Source organism: Venturia canescens, chromosome 3 (assembly GCF_019457755.1).
Source record: "Venturia canescens isolate UGA chromosome 3, ASM1945775v1, whole genome shotgun sequence".
Lineage (NCBI taxonomy): Eukaryota > Metazoa > Arthropoda > Insecta > Hymenoptera > Ichneumonidae > Venturia > Venturia canescens.
The window spans coordinates 15,630,621-15,648,985 of NC_057423.1; the positions used below are offsets into that span (position 1 = coordinate 15,630,621).

The window sequence follows — 18,365 nt, forward strand, 5'->3', positions numbered from 1 at the left end:
GCGTGAACGGGAGAGGAGGAGAGAGAGGGAGAGCGGAATCGTGGCTTATCATTTTCGGAAGCTAATTAGTCTTCTCGGTCACCATAATCAATTCCTTTCCGGAAGTTCACGATATTCGTACGTCAATGAAGAAAACAAAAAACAAATAATTTCGTAGTAAACCGTAAATGACGATTTTCTCTTATCAACGTCGTTTCGTTTTAACTGTTTTTTTATTCATCCGAATTTAAATTCGTCAGAAGGGAATTCCTTTTAAGAAAAAATTCAATAATTTTCATTAACGTCTCCAATGGTTTAGTCTATTTGACCCGACCCTGAATATTTCTTGAAGATGAATCAACTAATTTCTAAAACAAACTTTACAGTTGCCTCATTCAAGCATCGATGCTCAGTTATCAAAATATACCTGATCAACAATCAATGTGTTGAATAAATGAATCACTTTGTTCCTCTACAATTCTCTGTTGCATAATCATCGTCGCTTTCGTCGTAACCAAAGTCTTGTTGCGTTGAACAACGTTTATTTTAGCACTCGCAAATTATTTTGTCTTCTCAGAAAAATATGCTGTTGTTTTTATCAAACTAAATATTTCTCTTCTAAAATCAGTCTCGGCGCACAAGATTTTTTTCCAGCACAGTAATTGGATGGTCTGAATAATAATAAGATTGCCTCGTTGAATCCTGAATTAGTCATAGGAGCTTGGAAAAAGTAACTTCACTGGAGAAAAAATATCAGTAAAATTTTTATTGAGTTATGAAAAGCAGATTTCGAAATAAAGATGGCACACAATTTTAAGCAGAGCAATTAGATATTTTATTTAATGAACTTTACTCTATGAGATCTATTGATTAACTGTGTCTTGTAGTGGCTGAAAGAGTGAATCTAATTCTAACAAAAAAAGGCCACATGCGTCGACCTTTCTTGATCTGTATATTCATTTTATAAACAAACTTTTGCATATAGTGTTTAATATCAAATTTTGCCACTATGCGCCACTATGCTAATGGATTATTTTTGATCATATCCCAATAATTTTCAGTACGAAAGAGTTTCTTCTTTATGCCAAAAAAGTGACGGCAAAACGTAATGACGTTCATTTACCCATTTCAATATCAATATAATCAAAGTCAATATCGTATATAAACTCATAATTCCAATTAAATCGTATTCATCAATGGAGCAGACTCAGAAACGCGGGGATGCAGGTTTACATCCTGCAGTCTTTCCCAACGACTCGTCCGTCGGCATTCGGTCCTCTGACTCTCCTTTTCTCAGTGTTGTGGCTCGTCGTTTCCGACAATTACGATCACGTCGACTTTCCGCGAATCAGCCTGAAACAAAAGTGCCTGATTACCGTGTGCCACAAACAAGCAGATGAAGAGCACAAATAAGGAAGAGTACATATTATGACATTCCACAATAAATGTCTCAAGATATATGTAGAGTTGATTCAACACAGAAGAAGCGAGTTAATTGCAACGTGAAAAAAAACATAAATTTCTGAGTTATAGACATACAATCTTTCCGTCTAATCTTGGATCTGTCAATATTGTTTACTTTCAGCGCCTGTTTTTTTTTTTTTTTTCGGAAGATAATTTCATGTCATATTTTTATTCATTTATAATGAAACGTCTCTCGAGCTTCCATTAATTCATGCATTCTTTGAATTTTTCTCTAAATCATATTTCTCCATTATTTGTGTGTCATGTACTCCATTTGTTTAACTTTGTTCTCATCGTTTGTTTCAATTGGGCGTTTATCCTGTTCACGTTTCATTGCGATACACTTTCTTTATATCTTTATAGCATTTTCTTGGAACACGAATCCATTCGTGTCATGAAATTTTTACAGATATTATTTGTTCTACTATAGGTATTTCCTTTGTCGCATCTTTTTCTACATCCATGATCTTATTTTGACATAATATTTTGTACAATGTGATGGTATTTGACCAGCAAGTACATTGGAACTTCAATAGTTTTTCATAGTTTATTGAATACCGCATTTACAGAGATACATCGATCTTCTCCATGCCTCATATTTTTCTTCTGCTTTATTATAATGCGGTTATAATAAATTGCGACTGCAAAGATTGTATCTTTAGAAAAATAGCTGGGGATTAAAGGGTAAGATGACGAAAATGAAAAAAGCTGTAGTTCGATGCAGGATATCTCGTTGGAGAACGAGTTGTAAACCCCGAAGAGATGAAGTTGCATTATTTATTTGCTTCGTCGTCGTTTCCGTACTTGCATTCGATAGCTCTTAAGATTTTCAATCGTACATTCGATCCACGTGAATCCACGAGAGAAACGGAGACTCGGGGAAGATCGCGATAGACGAAGAAACGAGAAACGGTTAGGAGCGAATAGAAGAAGAATAGGACAAGCGGTATTGGCCAGTTCTGAGTAAATGGCGGTGCCCGCAGTTAACCGCCTTTGATAAAAAGAAATACGGGAATGCCAATTATCGCGTTTTTTCCTTCATCCTCATCTTGTTAGACTGTACCAATCACTGCTGTATCGTCGTTTCTTATAGGAAATCCTTGGTAAATTTTTGCTCGTGTATACCGAAGCTCGTAATTATCGATCTTCTATATATATACCCTGCAGTTTTATTCCAACGACTCGCATTGTCGTTCATTAACGAGATGCATTACAGCGATTCAATGGGGCTGTGAAGTGGTACGATTGAACTAGGCGCCGTGTCATTTATACGCCCGTCGTATGTCTCTAACGAAGATGACTGCGAAGAAGAAGTCGAAGAATAAGGCGAAGCCTGTTTGTTTGATAATAGGAAATCAAATATTTGTGAAACTCGTCTTCGTTTTTCTTAGAGAATCGAACATACCATATTCGATTTTTTATTTTCACTTCAGCTACGATCATCGTGAGTCGTTTTGCGCATGTCACTGTTACGAGATTTTTCATCGTGAACATTTTGTTTTCCTATTTTTCAGAATTAGATTATGCGCAATTAATAAACTAAGTATAATTGCCTTACTTGGAGGAGTTCAATTTATGTACTTCCAATGACCTTTGCTCATTAAAAAAAATCGCGTTTGATTGTAAGCTTTCGTCTTCTGTATTTGTCATGAACCAGTACTTGAGATAATATTTGAAAAATTTTTGTTTCTGATGTATCGAAAAAAAAGTTTTATCCACCAATCTGAAATATACTTTTGGGTCGAGGACTCAGCAAACTACAACCATTAGAATTGCTGATGTATTTTTCGAACGAGTGAATCTCGTCGAAAATGTAACAAGATATTTGCTGCAGTACTATTTAGCATCGTTAAAAAATACGAGGAAAATTCTAGATGGCGTAGATAAATAACTCGAGAGCACTTTAACTCTCGCATTACCCTGACCTCTTTTCCAAGCTCTCCTCTCTTTTCCGGATGGCAGTAGTGCCTGAGTTACGACAAGCACATGGTCTACGAGCTATTTTACTTTAATGCACGATTTCCGCTATCGTCTCAAAAGATTGGGCAATAAACGAGAGGAATGTAATCCGATGGCAGGAACGAAAATGTTTCGACCCTATATTTTGATTTACTTATCTTTAGCTGCGTGCATATAATTTCGCTTATGAAAGCTTTGCTGAAGTGCTGGAAAATGAAATTTATCGAAGATCGTGAGCTATCACTGACTGAGTATGCTCCTTGGAATGAAGTCTGAAGTAGTGTCGATCAGCAATCGGTAACCATATTCAAGTCGAGCTTTTTTAAGGAGTTTCGGTACAGGCGATATAATGTTGCCATGCTAAACCATGCTAAAAACATAAAAAATTTCAAAAGGTTCAAAATTTTATAAAATTTGGTGAACATATTCTTTAGTGCCAATTTTGACAATACAATTTTTTTTAAGATTTTTCTTCTACACAGTTATCGAGTAATTGATCACTAAAGTTCACGTGTATAAGCGCATAGCGTTTCCATATATATAGTAGGGTGTGCGGAAAAAAAATGATATTTTTTTTTACTTTGCATCCAGCCGAAAAAGGTGATTCAAGGTGAAAAAAAAGAATCCCAGAAGGAGAGTTCACCAAAAAATTTTTTCGAATAGCGCTTTGCGTTTGAAGTTTTTCCATAAGAATAACCCAGGAAATGATTGAGACATTTGATCATTGCATCATAACTCTTCAAGAAAAAATCGCACAAAAACGACAATAATATGTTTTTATAGAAAATCGATTCCCCTACAAAAAAAATCTTTATAAACATTCAGCTTGGAGCAACCATTCTCGTACTATCATCCTTCGAAGTTGGATCGATAGAAAAAAAAATTTCATAAAACTGTCGAAATCAAATTTTTCGTTTCACAAACAAACTTCTAGGAACTTTTTCGTAGAAAATTACTTGCTCTTTTAGAAAATCGTTATTATTATTCGAATTTTATAATTTGAATAAAATTACTTATTTTTATGATTTTCATCAAATTATTGTAAACATGTTTCGTGCTTGGTTTCCATAGGATAACAATGATTTCCACTAAAAAAAACCCTTAAACTTTCCATCTCGTTTTCATTACAATTGGGTAGGAAAAGGAATAACAAAAAAAAACGGCATTTATCAATAATCGAGTTTCAAAAGTCTTTACTTTTTGCCATGATTTTTTTTCACCCGGTATTATCATACATAAAATTACAAATCGCCTTTGCCTACACGGGGTAAGATTAAATAATACCCATTGCTATTTTTAAGTTTGCCTTTATTGCAATTGGGGTATTTTTGACGATGATATTGCATTATTTTCAATAAATATTGTAACTGCTCTTCGTTTTTGGTCAATGAGCCGTTGTAGGCTTCTATCAAAGCGATGCCACATTCAGCCACGTCATTGACATCTTTCAAATAAAAGAAAAAAATCTGAGCAGCTTAAATAACTGGCATTTTCAGGCCATAAGTCCATATTTACCCTCAAACAGTCATGCGTATCCTTTGAAAGCAACGTTTTGCAATCAATTTTTTTAATGATTACTCGCTCCAAAAGAATTTTAGATTTTGCTCGAGATTGCAACATTTCAGCCTTTATGCTCACCGGCACAGTATTGTCGAAAAGAGCATTGTTCGAATAATAATAACGATTTTCTAAAAGAGCAAGTAATTTTCTACAAAAAAGTTCTGAGAAGTTTGTTTGTGAATTATTGTCGTTTTTGTGCGATTTTTTCTTGAAAAGTTATGATGCAATGATCAAAGGTTTCAATCATTTCCTGGGTTATTCTTATGGAAAAGCTTCAAACGCACAGCGCTATTCGAAAAAATTTTTTGGTGAACTCTCCTTCTGGGATTCTTTTTTTTCACCTTGAATCACATTTTTCGGCTGGATGCAAAGTAACAAAAAATATCGTTTTTTTCCGCACACCCTAATATATTATAGGTATACATTCCGGGCATAAGAAATCTGCTTTAATGCGTAATTACTCGATAACTAGGTAGAAGAAAATTTTGGAAAAATTTGTCTTTTCGCACTTGATGTTGAAGAACATTATCACCAAATTTGATCAATCTCTTAATATTTAGACTTCTGTACCGAAACTCCTTAAGCATGACAAATTGGCCAAAAAGACAAAAATATCAGTTGAACCGAACGAAGAACAACTGAGCGAAACGATGCATTTTTTAAATGTCTCGAACCATATAGCAGAACCAATAAAATCGTAGAACATTGTTAATAAGAAATGAGTGTTCTAGCACGTGTACACATTTTGAAAATATGTAAACGATGGCCGTGACGTGTTTATACAATTTTATGCATTATGTCATGAACGCGTTCAATCAGTATTTACATGGATCGTTCATAGATATGAGAGCATTCTGAAGTAGCCAATAGGTTGGCGATATGCTACGAGTTTTTCAATCCCTAATTAGTGTAGCAAGAAGAGGGCGGAGTGGAGGGAGAGGAGCGAGCAAGCCGAGTCGTAACGCGGGGGGTGTTTACGTGGCGCCACAGAGCCACGTCCGGTCGTCTAGCGTTAATAAAAACTGTCTAATTACGCGCGTTTACACAGATCGATATCGCACCACCGTATCGATTACAGAGTCATACATCGGTGTATCTCGTATAATTGTGTCGTTGCGAAGCTTGTCTTTATCTCCTCTAAACTCTGCCTCTTTCTTTCTTTCGTCTCTTCGGTGTTTGTTTTCTTCTTTTATTCTTACTGACGCTTTTTTGCTCAGGCTCTTTCGTATAAGTAATTATCGTTACGTATAGCCTGGCCGAGCTTGTAAGTACCTTCTATTACATACATCTTACGAGCTCGAGCTGCTCTCACCTCTTTGGGTTAATGTGAAAATTAAAACTCCTAGTTTTGCTGTTATATTTTTGTAGGCCACACACAAGTTGCATCGCGCAGGTTGGCACTGATATCGAAAGATCCGAGAGGGAGGGCAGCGTCATTTTTACAAGATCATCTCGCGCATACATTTGCACCAGAGCAATCCCCGCGACTCTGTGGCGCTCATCTTTCCTATTTATTTCGTTGTTCGAGATATACATTTATGTACAGGGTGTCATAGAATCAGAATTCTAAACGACAGATTCGGAACATCATCAGACTCAAGACGAAATTTTGAGTTCACAGGTCTTGTGGACTCTTTTTAGCTTCAGCGAAGCTTCGATGAGTTTCCAGTTATCAAAGATCAACTAATGAATCTCTCTTTGAAGAAGGCAGGTATTTCGAAGCGAAGAACGCGGTCTGAAAGAAGCTCCCGAGCCTCCATCATTTCGAAGGAGCACTGCGGATTTTCTGAACTCCAATCATTGCTATCCGATCATGTCTCGCCTTGGAAACTAATCCCACGAATCAAACTTCCACGGTTAGATGTAAATGTAGGACACCCCGTACACGTAAGTATCTCTACTATTCTCGCACAACAGCATCATCATACTGCCTCTCAACTGCCAATTTTCGCTGGCTGGCAAGTTTTTTTATATCACCCGACTCTCAGACGCTGAGCCGGTGATGGGAGAACCAGTAATTTCGTGTACGAGAGTGCGCGAAATCGTCGAATCGTTTTTCTCAGCAACGCCTAATCCTTCACTTCGTGTATTCATGTGTACTACATTAAGTATATGTATATGGGTGTCCATAAACGTTACTGGCGTCGACGGAACATGGTTTCTTGGAATTTACCATCACTGGCACACGTTGAATTATAATAATTGAATTGGGACTCGAAGTGATAAGCGATTCTAAGCACGTTTTAATCAGGAACGAATATTAATTTATATAGTTTGAGTAAATGATGATAAATTCATTGAGGATACTGTAAAAGTACAAAATTCTCGGAGGAATAATCGAGGTACTTTTGAAGGATGATCCTCTGGAATTGATGATTGTATATCGATCCCTCAATTATTGTGCCACTGAATGAAGTTTCATTTAGGTACCAGAACGATAACAATATTTGCGCATCGTCGTGATGAATATCGCTTCGAGAGTTTATCCCACCGAGTGTATGAGGAAACGTCTCGGACAATTATGACGGCGATGAGGGGCCGGGATCTTCAACAAACAAGAGTACAGGTTATCGGCAATGGATGGAGGAAGAAGGAGGCAACCGGTAGCGATTAAAGATCAGTAGCGATTTAAGATGAGCGCTCTGTCAAAATGTGCTGGTACAAGAACGTTCAATGACTGTTATACATAAGGATACCGTACGGTGAAGATACGCGAGCCGAGTATGCGTATTGCGCAAAGAGTCGTAAGTCACCCGAGGCAAACAGGAGCTACACCAACGAGAGAAACATCCGAGAGAGAGAGATGGCATTCAACCTCGCTATGTGTGTGATTCGATCATTATCCAAGACAGAGTCTCTTGCTCTTTCCGCTTTTGCTCTTCTTCTTTTCCTCTCCTTCTCCTCCTTCTTCTGCTTCTTCTTCTTCGGCTACTGATCTTGGACTCGCGCGCGAGGGTAATTGAGCATCCTCGAGATTTTCACGATAAGATACAGTGAAAAACCGAGGAAGAGAAAGAAGCACTTTTGATAGCTGATGCATCGATTGCTCGACTACAAAGAGTCGTAACCTGGCTAACTCAGCGGCATTCAAAGTTTCGGTTACGTCCTTCTGTAGGCCAACGAACGATATACGTAAGATGCGAGTATACGAGTACGCAGGGCGTGTACCACCGTGGTACACGATCAGATCCGAGAGAACCGCAAACTCGCCTGAACAAGTATACGCGCATCTCCGTGACCACAATGTCGCCACCGGTTACCACGGCATAAGATTTATTGTCGTCTTTTTGTTTTTACAACGGGATGTGTTATGCGTCCGTAGACGCATTACTGCGTACGTATGAATATATATGGTTTTCATGAAACATATTTTGGTGGTGTATCCATAATGGAAAATCGAGTGGTACTTCGCATAGCTATTTTGTTCACAACAACTACAGCAGCGCGCGATCCTGATGGTATGGTGTTGTTCAAATCAAAAAATATATCCACGATTCTTGTCGTCGGATATACTCAAAATCCCATAAGTATCGGCTATTTTAGTCTGTAAGGACGATCCGATGGTTTGGAATGAATTTTCACGGTTATGGTGCGCGCATCCGAAGACTGTGCACCGAATATTCCTGAATAAATTAAACTATTTGGATTTTAGTCTGTAAGGACGATCCGATGGTTTGGGATGAATTTTCACGGTTATGGTGCGCATCCGAAGACAGTTATTGTGCACCGAATATACCTGAATAAATTAAACTATTTTGAGTAGTTCCGTGAAGATTTTTTCTGTGCCATAAAGCCATCAATTTGGTACGCAGGTAAACGAGACGAGGTGAAGAACCTCGTGAGTAACCGGGTTAAGTCATCCGATCAATGACCCTTCCGAATACCTGGTGTGCTTGCGCGCTTCGTTAGTATTCACACCTTCAACTCTTTTTGCTTGGGAATACAGGCAAAGGTTCGTTTGTTTCGGATTATTACGAATCCTTGCGCCGAGGAGTCAATTGGGTGACATATATCGAAGCTCATAATGAGACCAAAATCAGATCAATTTGTCGGTCAATTGACTGAATTTTTTACAGAATAAGTGGAAAATATCGTATACCTAATTCAATCTCAGCGATGTCCGTTGTTTTATTGACTCTTTCGACCGCATGAACTACCCGTTTTTTCAGTTTAGCGATGTCTCTGGCAGTCTCGAATTTGTTCCAATTGAGGGTTGGCCGAACAGTCGAAGCTTCAGGATTGTCAGGCCTGCGTGAGGTGAAGCGTAACAATGCGCCGAGTGCTACATCCGCCACTTCTTCCCAGTCCTGATAAAAACCATTTCAGCGAATTAATATTTCAGAACTACTTTAATGGGATCCTGTGATTATTAGACCTATTACTCTCACTGAAAAAAGCTAGAATATGACGTAAATAATCAAAAAACGTAATCATTCGTGAGTTTAATTACTCCGAGGTGGAATCGAGTGAACTAAACTAAAATGGCACACTATAAAAATGAATCGAAGCAATAATTTCGCATCATCGCTGATTTCACTTAATTTAAGTAAAAAAACAAAAACAATTTCAAGAACATAACTGAAGAACGCGCGACTCTTCAGCTCACTACCCCTACAAACTAATAAAAATTCAATTTCTGTTGGTTTAGTTTCCCACAACCTGATCAGCACCGATAGTTATTCGAGAATATCAAATAAATCGGAATGAAAAAATGAAAAAAATCGAAAAGTTTCAGGCACGTGTTTCGATATCTTGAGTCCCGTCTGGTATTCGATGGCAGTTCTTGCGTTGAACATGCATTTCTATATATAATAATAATAATAATAACTCGGCATGAAGTTGAATACTCTAGTACAGTAAGGGAAGGTATAATGTATTACACAGAAGAGGCAACGTGTCGAGTATACACGAGAGCTGGGCTACCGTATGAGTTCTCGATTCTCGTGCACGGGGAGAGCAATAATCTCGCACCGGCTGCGGGGTGCTCCAAGCAATATAAATCCATTACACATGCGCTCGCGATTCTTGAAGTCTGAGCTCTACACGCCAAGAATTATATGGGTGCATAAATATATCCATATATGCGTGTACGTGTGAGTAGTATACAGACACATACACTATATACGATTGGCTAGCAATTATAAGGACGTAAGCGAGTAGATTGGGACTGTAAAATCGCGTTTGTATTCTTCTTGGGCGTAGAACCGCGAAAGGCTTCTCGATCGTGCAGCAGCAGCAGCAGCATCTTGCTGGACAAAATGCCGAACGCGCGCGGAAGGATATAAAAGTTTACGGACTAGCGGCAATATTCATTATCCGCACACATACGCAAATATATACTTGTTCAATAAAAATGGTAGGAAAAAGGATTCAGAGAGAAGTACAGAGACGCGTGTGGAAGGAAGAAAAGGGCTGAGCAGGCATCAACAACAACGCCGCCAATCGAGGCGAGGGAGCTCCGTGTTCTGCCGCGTGCCCGGCACTCGGGTAAAGCCAAAGAAAAACTTTTGCGAAAGAGTGGTATGAGAGAATAAGGTGGAGTAAAAAAGAAACTAAAGAAAAAGGTGTACCAGGAATAATCGAGAATGCGAATCTTTAGTGGCGGCACGGTTCATGAGCCAGGACTTGGAGAATTGTGTGCATGCGATTGAGAGTTTGAGAAGTTATATCTATATAGCCAAGTATTATATATAACACTTTAATATTACTATACATTCGTATGTATATGCGTATATATAGACGTACGACATCGTCGCGCAGCTGCGGCTCGAATCCGATCGCAGACTCGAGCATCGCGTACTTATCGTCGTTCACGTTCAGCTGTAGAAGAAGGAGCAGTAACCTCAGGGCGCTCTGCAAATCGTGTCCAGCTCTCTCTCTTTCCTGCAACATGATATATGTCAAGCGAAGATAAGAAACCTGCCGGTATCTCATTGTCATTCTTTATTTCATGCCGTTTATCTTTTCCGTTTATTCGCTGCAACGTCCGTTTCGTAGATCGTTATTTCGATGAAAAGCCATTGCCACCGGTCTTTTGTAAATCTACGAATAATATAACGAGCTCCGATATCTTCGGGGAATAAAATGCGTGCGATTTTCACTATAGTTTCAACACAATGTTGATTGCTTTAGGATGAAAAGACAAGCTGTGCCAATAACGTGCACCAAACGCAGACGGAAAATGTAAGTGTATCAAAGGCGAATCTCCGTAGCCCACCAATTCATTCCCTACCAATTGACATCTGGACCAATTCATTCTCGGACCACCATCTGCACTGATTTGCGCTCTTAATCGAGGTTGCGGACCGAAATCAGGGCCAATTCGTTCGTGCGTATCTTTTGACTGACCGCACACATTAAAATCAGGACAAGATCCAACCAAAAGAGAAACCGAAATACAAAAAGAGCCCGCTTGCTGATGGCGGAAATTGCGAAAAGAATAATGAACTCGCGATCGACGGATTTCATCGATCCTCGTGCTGGGAATTGAATCAGCTTTTCCAAATTCAACGTAATAAACAAGGGCCACCATTTTGCTGAGACTTCCGATTTCCCGAAGGACGTGGATACGACGCCTCCCTTTCATTCATTCTACACAGAGCGAGCGAGTGGGACGATCTATTAAACCTGCGTAATCGAATCAAAGAAGAAGGATAAACGTGCGCGAGAAAGTTTAAGTTTAAAAAAAGCGCGAGACGAGAGATATGGTGATATGAGAAGGAACGTGTGTGCGTGCCTCCGGGTAGAATGGAACCGGCGCCGGCCTTCTTCTTGTTCTGCTTCCTTCTCTGGTCCAATGTTTAGTGTGCGTATACCATCATTATCATACAACCGTATACGATTGAAGCGGGGGGTGTGCGGTACGAAAGTATATATACGTATGTGCTTTGGCCGTGGCTGAGAATATGTACTGTGCGCATGCATGTAACGAGCAATTACCGCTCGTGCGGCCGTAAGATCCTCCAAGTGGGCGAAGATCGTGCGATACGTCGATTCCAAGAGGGTCGGGAGCCCGGTAGCGGCCAAAGATCGGGAATTCCTTTCCCTGACGCCGCGGAGAATCCTCCTCTCGATGTTTCTCAACTGGGTCGTCAGCAGCCCGATCTCATTCTGATGCATGTTTTCCAAGAGTATGTTTTATACGTATATATCTATATTATGGACATTTATATATAAATATATAAGCATTATATCGAGCGAGAATGGTGGCGCGTGAACGGGAGCCGACGTCTTACCGTCGCCGTCGTGGCGATCGCAAGAAAGCACAAGAGAAAAACGAGGGTAATTAATCTGCGATGATAAATCAGACGTCCGTCTCTCACGCGCCTCACAGACCGCCCTCACGGGGAACCATCCATTTATAAATCTATATATTTTCATGTGTACTTTGCATTCTCCGATCTTGTCGTTCTTTTCTCTTTCTCTTTCACGATCTCTCCGCAACGCTCTGACTTTCCACTCTCGTTATTTTACACTTGCGGTTTAACACAGTCTTTTCCTGGAGTCTCTTCTTCTCCTACGAATGAGATATCGTTTCGACGAGATTCACCCAAATCTTAAGTTCCTGGTGCTTCATTTACCCGCCTCTCGTTCCTATTCTTTATCAATCGGAAAGTTTCAGTTTCCTTACTTTACGCAAATCTCTTTTTTATCGCGCCATTTGTTTTTTTTTTTTTACAATTCGTTCATTTACTTCTCACTTTTGAATGTGGTGAAAAGAAAGTGCGTTATTCACTTTACGATACATTGGTACCACCAACCTTCCCTGAGTATTTATTTTCGACATCAATTACTCAAAATGAAAATTTTAATTTTATGAAAAAAATCGATTTTTTTAATGTTGCACTACTTCCTATCTCTCCTCTTTCGCTATTTGAAGTTTCCTGTACACGAACATTATAACTCCAATTATGAGACACGTACCAAATCGATTTTTTCTTCCAATTTACTTGTTTCAATTTCAAGTTGGTAATTTTCGGTTGTACTTTTATTTTCAATATTTTCGTTTCTTAAGGTCGAAATGATAATCCAAGGGATATTTGCCAGCGGTGAATGAAGGAGGCTCCGTTCCTTCTGGCTCGCTGTCTCGATCATCTTCGTCATTCTCGTTTTACAGTTAAGGACGCGTTACATTATTGTGATGGTCTTATGAGGCTGTATGTATACATAAATGCGGTGTTGATTGTATATGAAATAAATTTACATCCTCATTTCGGCTTGTGTGTTCGTGTGCGATCGACGGGGCACACATCTTGGATTTTGGTTCGCGGAGTGCTAATCCGTAAATACGCGACTTGCCATGTTGCCCCATACTATTCGACTGTGTGTTCGGGAAATCAACCATACTCGACAGAGGAGGAACAACAGGACTGAGATTATTTGAAGATGTGATATTTATCCAGGTCAAAGAACAATGCGCACGAAAATCAAACATATAATGAATCAAGAAAAAATGTAGATTGATAAATGAAGACTCATCGCGAAAAGGAAGGTAAAAAATGAGAATAATTCAAATATACAGCAGTTTATAATTAGTTAAGAAATTCCGATAAATGGGTCGAGAGAAAATAGAACAATTTATGAATGGTGCTGCAGTCGGGGTGAAAAATTGACGAAAAATCAATCTCGTAGTGATCTATAAGACCTAAAGGGACGTAGAAACTTAAAATTTATTTCAGATTATTGTGGAAACTGGAAAAAAACTTTTCGAGTATAAATAGATAACAGTGCGATAAATTAATAAATTAATTAACCGATATATGAGGGATTCTCTGTCAAACCGGTCACTTTTTTTCGACCATCTCAGATCTACTTCATAACTGATTATATCAAAGTACTACTAAACGGCACTGCATGTGAATTTTTTCAGATTTTTAAATTCATAATTTTTGAAAATATTGTTTTTTTTTCAAATGAATATATCTCGGAAACTTGAAGTAACTGAAAAAAAATGTGTTTACATAAAAGTTGTAGTTTCGTTTTAGCTTTCGAGGGGACAACTCGAAATAAATTTTACGTTCTGGTAACGATGACTTTTTACGAAAAAAGGGAGAATTATTTTTTTATTCAGAAACAGCCATTTTTCCAATATGTCTGACGATATCGCAAAAAAATCGCTAGAGTGGCACGGATCGAGGTTCTAGGGTAAAAAAAATAAAATCCCAGAAATTAATTTTTTTTTATTCAAAAATAGCCAGTCTTTTTTTATTGAAAAAATTACAGAGTCTTTCAGTATGTTTGACGATCTCGTAAAAAAATCGTCAGAGTCGTACGGATCGAGGTACCGGATATGAAAAAATTAATTTGTGTAATTTCATTTTTTCAGCCAAAATAAATGGCTGTTTCTGAATAAAAAAATAATTCTCCCTTTTTTTCGTAAAAAATCATCGTTACCAGAACGAAAAAATTATTTCGAGTCGTCTGCTCGAAAGCTAACACGAAACTACAACTTTTATGTGAAAACATTTTTTTTCAGTTACTTCAAGTTTCCGAGATATATCCATTTGATAAAAAAACAGTGTTTTCTAAAATTATGAATTTAAAAATCTGAAAAAATTCACATAGAGTGCTTTTTAGTATTACTTTGATAGAATCAGTTATGGGGTAGATCTGAGATGGTCGAAAAAAAAGTGGCCGGTTTGACAGAGAATCCCTCATATATGGATTCTTACATTTTTCGACCAATATTTTTATTGTATTTATTATTATGGTGGGGTTCCATTTTCCCAATGGAATCGTCTCTTATTTTCGTTTCTGCTTGAATCTTCTTCACGATTCTCGTTATTACTCCTTTTAAAACCAATGAGAAGTATTGTAATAGAAAATTCGATTAATTTTCCCATTGGGTTTATTAAAAATGCTAAAACTGACAAATCCTCTAACCATTACTCGACATGACTTTGCAGCATGAATTGCAGTAACGAAATATCGATTCCACCGATGTTGAATCTTGAATCGATTGTATTAATTCTCATAACTGTTTAAACAATACCATGGCAGAGAGCATCCAGTGAAAAAGCAGATACAACTGCGCGACCTCAATTGTATCGTTAATTCAGTTTCAACTTTTGTTCTAAATCCGTATTTGCATCGTTGAAAAAAAAAAAAATCGTGAAAGAGCAAGAGCATTTATAATTTATTCGGTTCACACTTTTGTCCCAATGTAAACAAAATTGATGACGCCCAGGAAAACGGATCGTGAAAGAACAAGGGTGTTTGCACATGAAAAACACACATCATGTGTGAGTAAAATATTCATAACAAACAGGTAGACATACACACCGTGATTCGTTTAACGCGCTGACGAGTCGCGAAGTGGGCTTCGATCTGACTCTGTACGAGCTGCAGATGGTTCGGACCGATCGTCGCGACGTAACTTCCGGGATATCGTGACTGTAGTCTGGCAACCAGCTGCTCAAGCACCAGGGTCATCGACAGCGGATCGTTCGATTGTATCCTATAACGATTCGTGCTCGTGCCCGCCACTATCGTAACAACGTTACCGGTATGCGTATGCTGCAATCCGAGGGCGTTCGAACTTGATCGCTGAGCGTGTTCACCCATAAATTCTGTTGAGATGTCAAATTTCGCTCAATTCGTCAATCTTATTGGACTTATTGGAATTCATCAAAGTTTTAGTTTGGGCTAATTAACATTCCAGTTCTTATGATAAAAAATCTTATTCTTGCGAAAAAAATTATGAAAAAAAATCGGAAAATGTTACAAACAAGGCGTTCGAGTCGTCGATTGGCATTTATATGTGCACAAAGTTCAAAAGCTTTCTCAATTTCCGAACGAATTCGACAAAAATTTGTACGCGACCGTTTTTTGGATCGGTCTATTGAAAAAACAAACCAGCATTTAAACTCGCAAATGTCGGACCCAAATTAGCTGCGGAAAAACCAAATTATTTTCGGTTTTGATAACTAATCTGCTTGTCCCGAATTACTCCAGTCAAAGAGTAAGATTAGTAGCAAGCATTTGATGTAGGTGACTGATTTCGTTGAAATATATTACGGAGATTTTTGATTACCTGGAAACAGTTGACCAAAGTTAACGAGAGTCTTTTCGCTGTTTTTTATAGTCGCAGTAAAAGACGCCGTATTCTCCGGTGGACAAGCCCGCATAAACATCCTCAGCGGCAAACTGGCATTTTTTTGCAGAACTCGAAGATTCCCATCGTCCGTTTCATAACTTGCTGTGACTGTGATGTCTCCTGATAAAGGTGATCGATTTCCGGACATGTGAATCGTCGTTTGAAATACCTGACGATCGGCTGGTCAGCCAAAAATATATTGAACGACATATTACTCGCAAAATTTCTTCTCCCTCGTTGGGTCTCCAATTCGAAAAACCCTTTCTATAACTTATGATATTCTTTGTTCAGGGGAGCGTCGAGGAAATGCCCGAATCACAAAATCATCCTCATTTATGTATACAATCGAATGAAATAACTGCACCGTAGCTATGAGAAAATACGACGCCGAGGAAAATTTTCATTACCAACAATGTTGGATATGGACTGGATAGCTATTAATAAAGTTTAATAATACTCACAGAGATTGGAAAAAGCATGATAATTATTGGAGACGACGAGTGGCTTGGCGCAGTGAACGTTCACCTCAACATCGTGAAGTGGCGTGTACGAAGAGAGATCAATGTTCACCCGACACATAGTGATTCGCCCTTCATTATCTTCGCTCGTTTCGGTGACGGGGCACCCTTCGAGGTCCTTGGAGACATTGATAACGATGACAAGTTCTGACTCCACGGCTGAACTGGCCAATTTATCAACTATAACAACCCAGAAACCAATGAAACTTTATTTTTCGATAGGAAACTTGATCGACTACTTTCCAGGTGTCTTTTCAGTTTGCAAAAGTGAATGGTTTAGTACTATGATCAGCCGCTAGCAGTGACAACAAATCAGTGGTCAATCCAATTGAACATCGCGAACTTGAATTAAACTGGATCGATATTATGATCGAAAATGCCAATAAAAATCTTTGATACAATTAAACGTTTCGGAGATTTACCAGAAAGTGCTGAGTCTTTTGTTTGTTTTCGCAATTCGAGCAGCTCTTTTTCGGCAGCCTTGTAGTCAAAGTTACGACGATTAAGAGGCGGAGCGATGAAGAGAGACGGCTCGGCGCCGAGGTAGCATGCCTCGAGCCGGCCTTCGTCCGAGAGGATGACGATGACCCCTTCCAAATGCTGCGGACATGCATCAAAATATATAAACTTTATATAGTGTATGTATGTCTGCACGTCATATTACATTATGGGATTGAGAGTTGTCAAGCTTTGGACTCGGATCGGACGGGACGGGATGAGATATAAACTGAACCTCCAGCATTCGAAGTGCCGGGATGGTCTACAGACTGCTTCAGAATATTTGATAAAAACCGTTCCTAATCACAGTTTAAAGAAGTATAAAATCTTGTTAATGTGTCCAAGTTTTGGACCGACCACATAAGTTTTTTTCCAACCAAGTTTTCTCACTAGTTCATTATCAAGAGTATCACACGATGGAGAGAAAAGTTTATTAACAGTTTCGTACATCTCTCTTCAGAAATAAATCGTTTTTTCCACCAGTGAAGGATCTTATCTTTTCTTTTATTTTCACTGAATAACAAAATTTCTTGTCGTCCATGTTTCATCCAATGAGAGTTAAGCGACACTGACCGAAAGTTTTCACTTCCGTTCTGACTAGAGAATTATCGAAGAACGATTATTTGTATCAAATCACTTCTTCTCTTGCTTCGATATTATTTGATCGCGACTGCTATTTCATTTTATCTTACGCTACGTTTATTGCGAATTGAACTTTCCCCGCTATTATATATCCGATAGTTCTGGAAATTTCCATTATATTCGCAGTTTGTTCTAAGGCTTGCCAGGGCATGATTAAAAATTAATCGATCAATTAATGTTCTAAAAAAATTCGGTCCTTAATCAATGTCAAAGCGACAATGCACCAGGTGTTGTCAAGGTTCTCAAGGGTTTTCACTACATTTCGAAGAGCTGAATTAGGGGAATGATATTAAAATAGAAATATTCTTCGCTCGTAATGAATTTTTCATTTTGATTGTTTCATTATTTGTGTGGCTAAGTAAGCCGACCCGTATATGATATATGCATACCTGTATGAGACATGCTCGTATATTCATTCGCAATTTCGCGCTCGTTACAATTAGTCATTGAACAAAAGCGTGGTGACGAAAAATTAAACGACTGCGTGAGTCGCGCGAGTGGTCATCAATTTTTATCTTACAGAGTTGGCTATACGTATATACGAGTCAGCAAAGAAAGATAGGAGCCGAAACTTTACGAGTCGCAGTTTTCTTCGAGGGTCGAAACGACGGTCCTCGAAATTCTCGGATTATTTCTTCTTCTTGTTTTTC

At 38.6% G+C, this 18,365-nt stretch overlaps 1 protein-coding gene across 2 annotated transcripts in view; it reads right to left on the reverse strand.

Annotated features, from left to right (window-relative positions):
- Positions 1-725: 725 nt before the first annotated feature.
- BBS9 (Bardet-Biedl syndrome 9) overlaps positions 726-18,365 on the reverse strand; it is a 43,059-nt gene continuing 25,419 nt past the window's right edge. For both annotated transcript variants that reach the window (XM_043413984.1, XM_043413986.1), the window contains 8 exons: positions 16,998-17,175; positions 16,519-16,755; positions 15,995-16,237; positions 15,244-15,530; positions 11,902-12,072; positions 10,708-10,845; positions 9,062-9,269; positions 726-1,332 (listed from right to left, as the gene is read on the reverse strand). In XM_043413984.1, the coding sequence (XP_043269919.1) occupies positions 1,328-1,332; positions 9,062-9,269; positions 10,708-10,845; positions 11,902-12,072; positions 15,244-15,530; positions 15,995-16,237; positions 16,519-16,755; positions 16,998-17,175 (1,467 nt within the window). In that variant the 3' untranslated portion in view covers positions 726-1,327. The remainder of the gene's footprint in view (positions 1,333-9,061; positions 9,270-10,707; positions 10,846-11,901; positions 12,073-15,243; positions 15,531-15,994; positions 16,238-16,518; positions 16,756-16,997; positions 17,176-18,365) is intronic.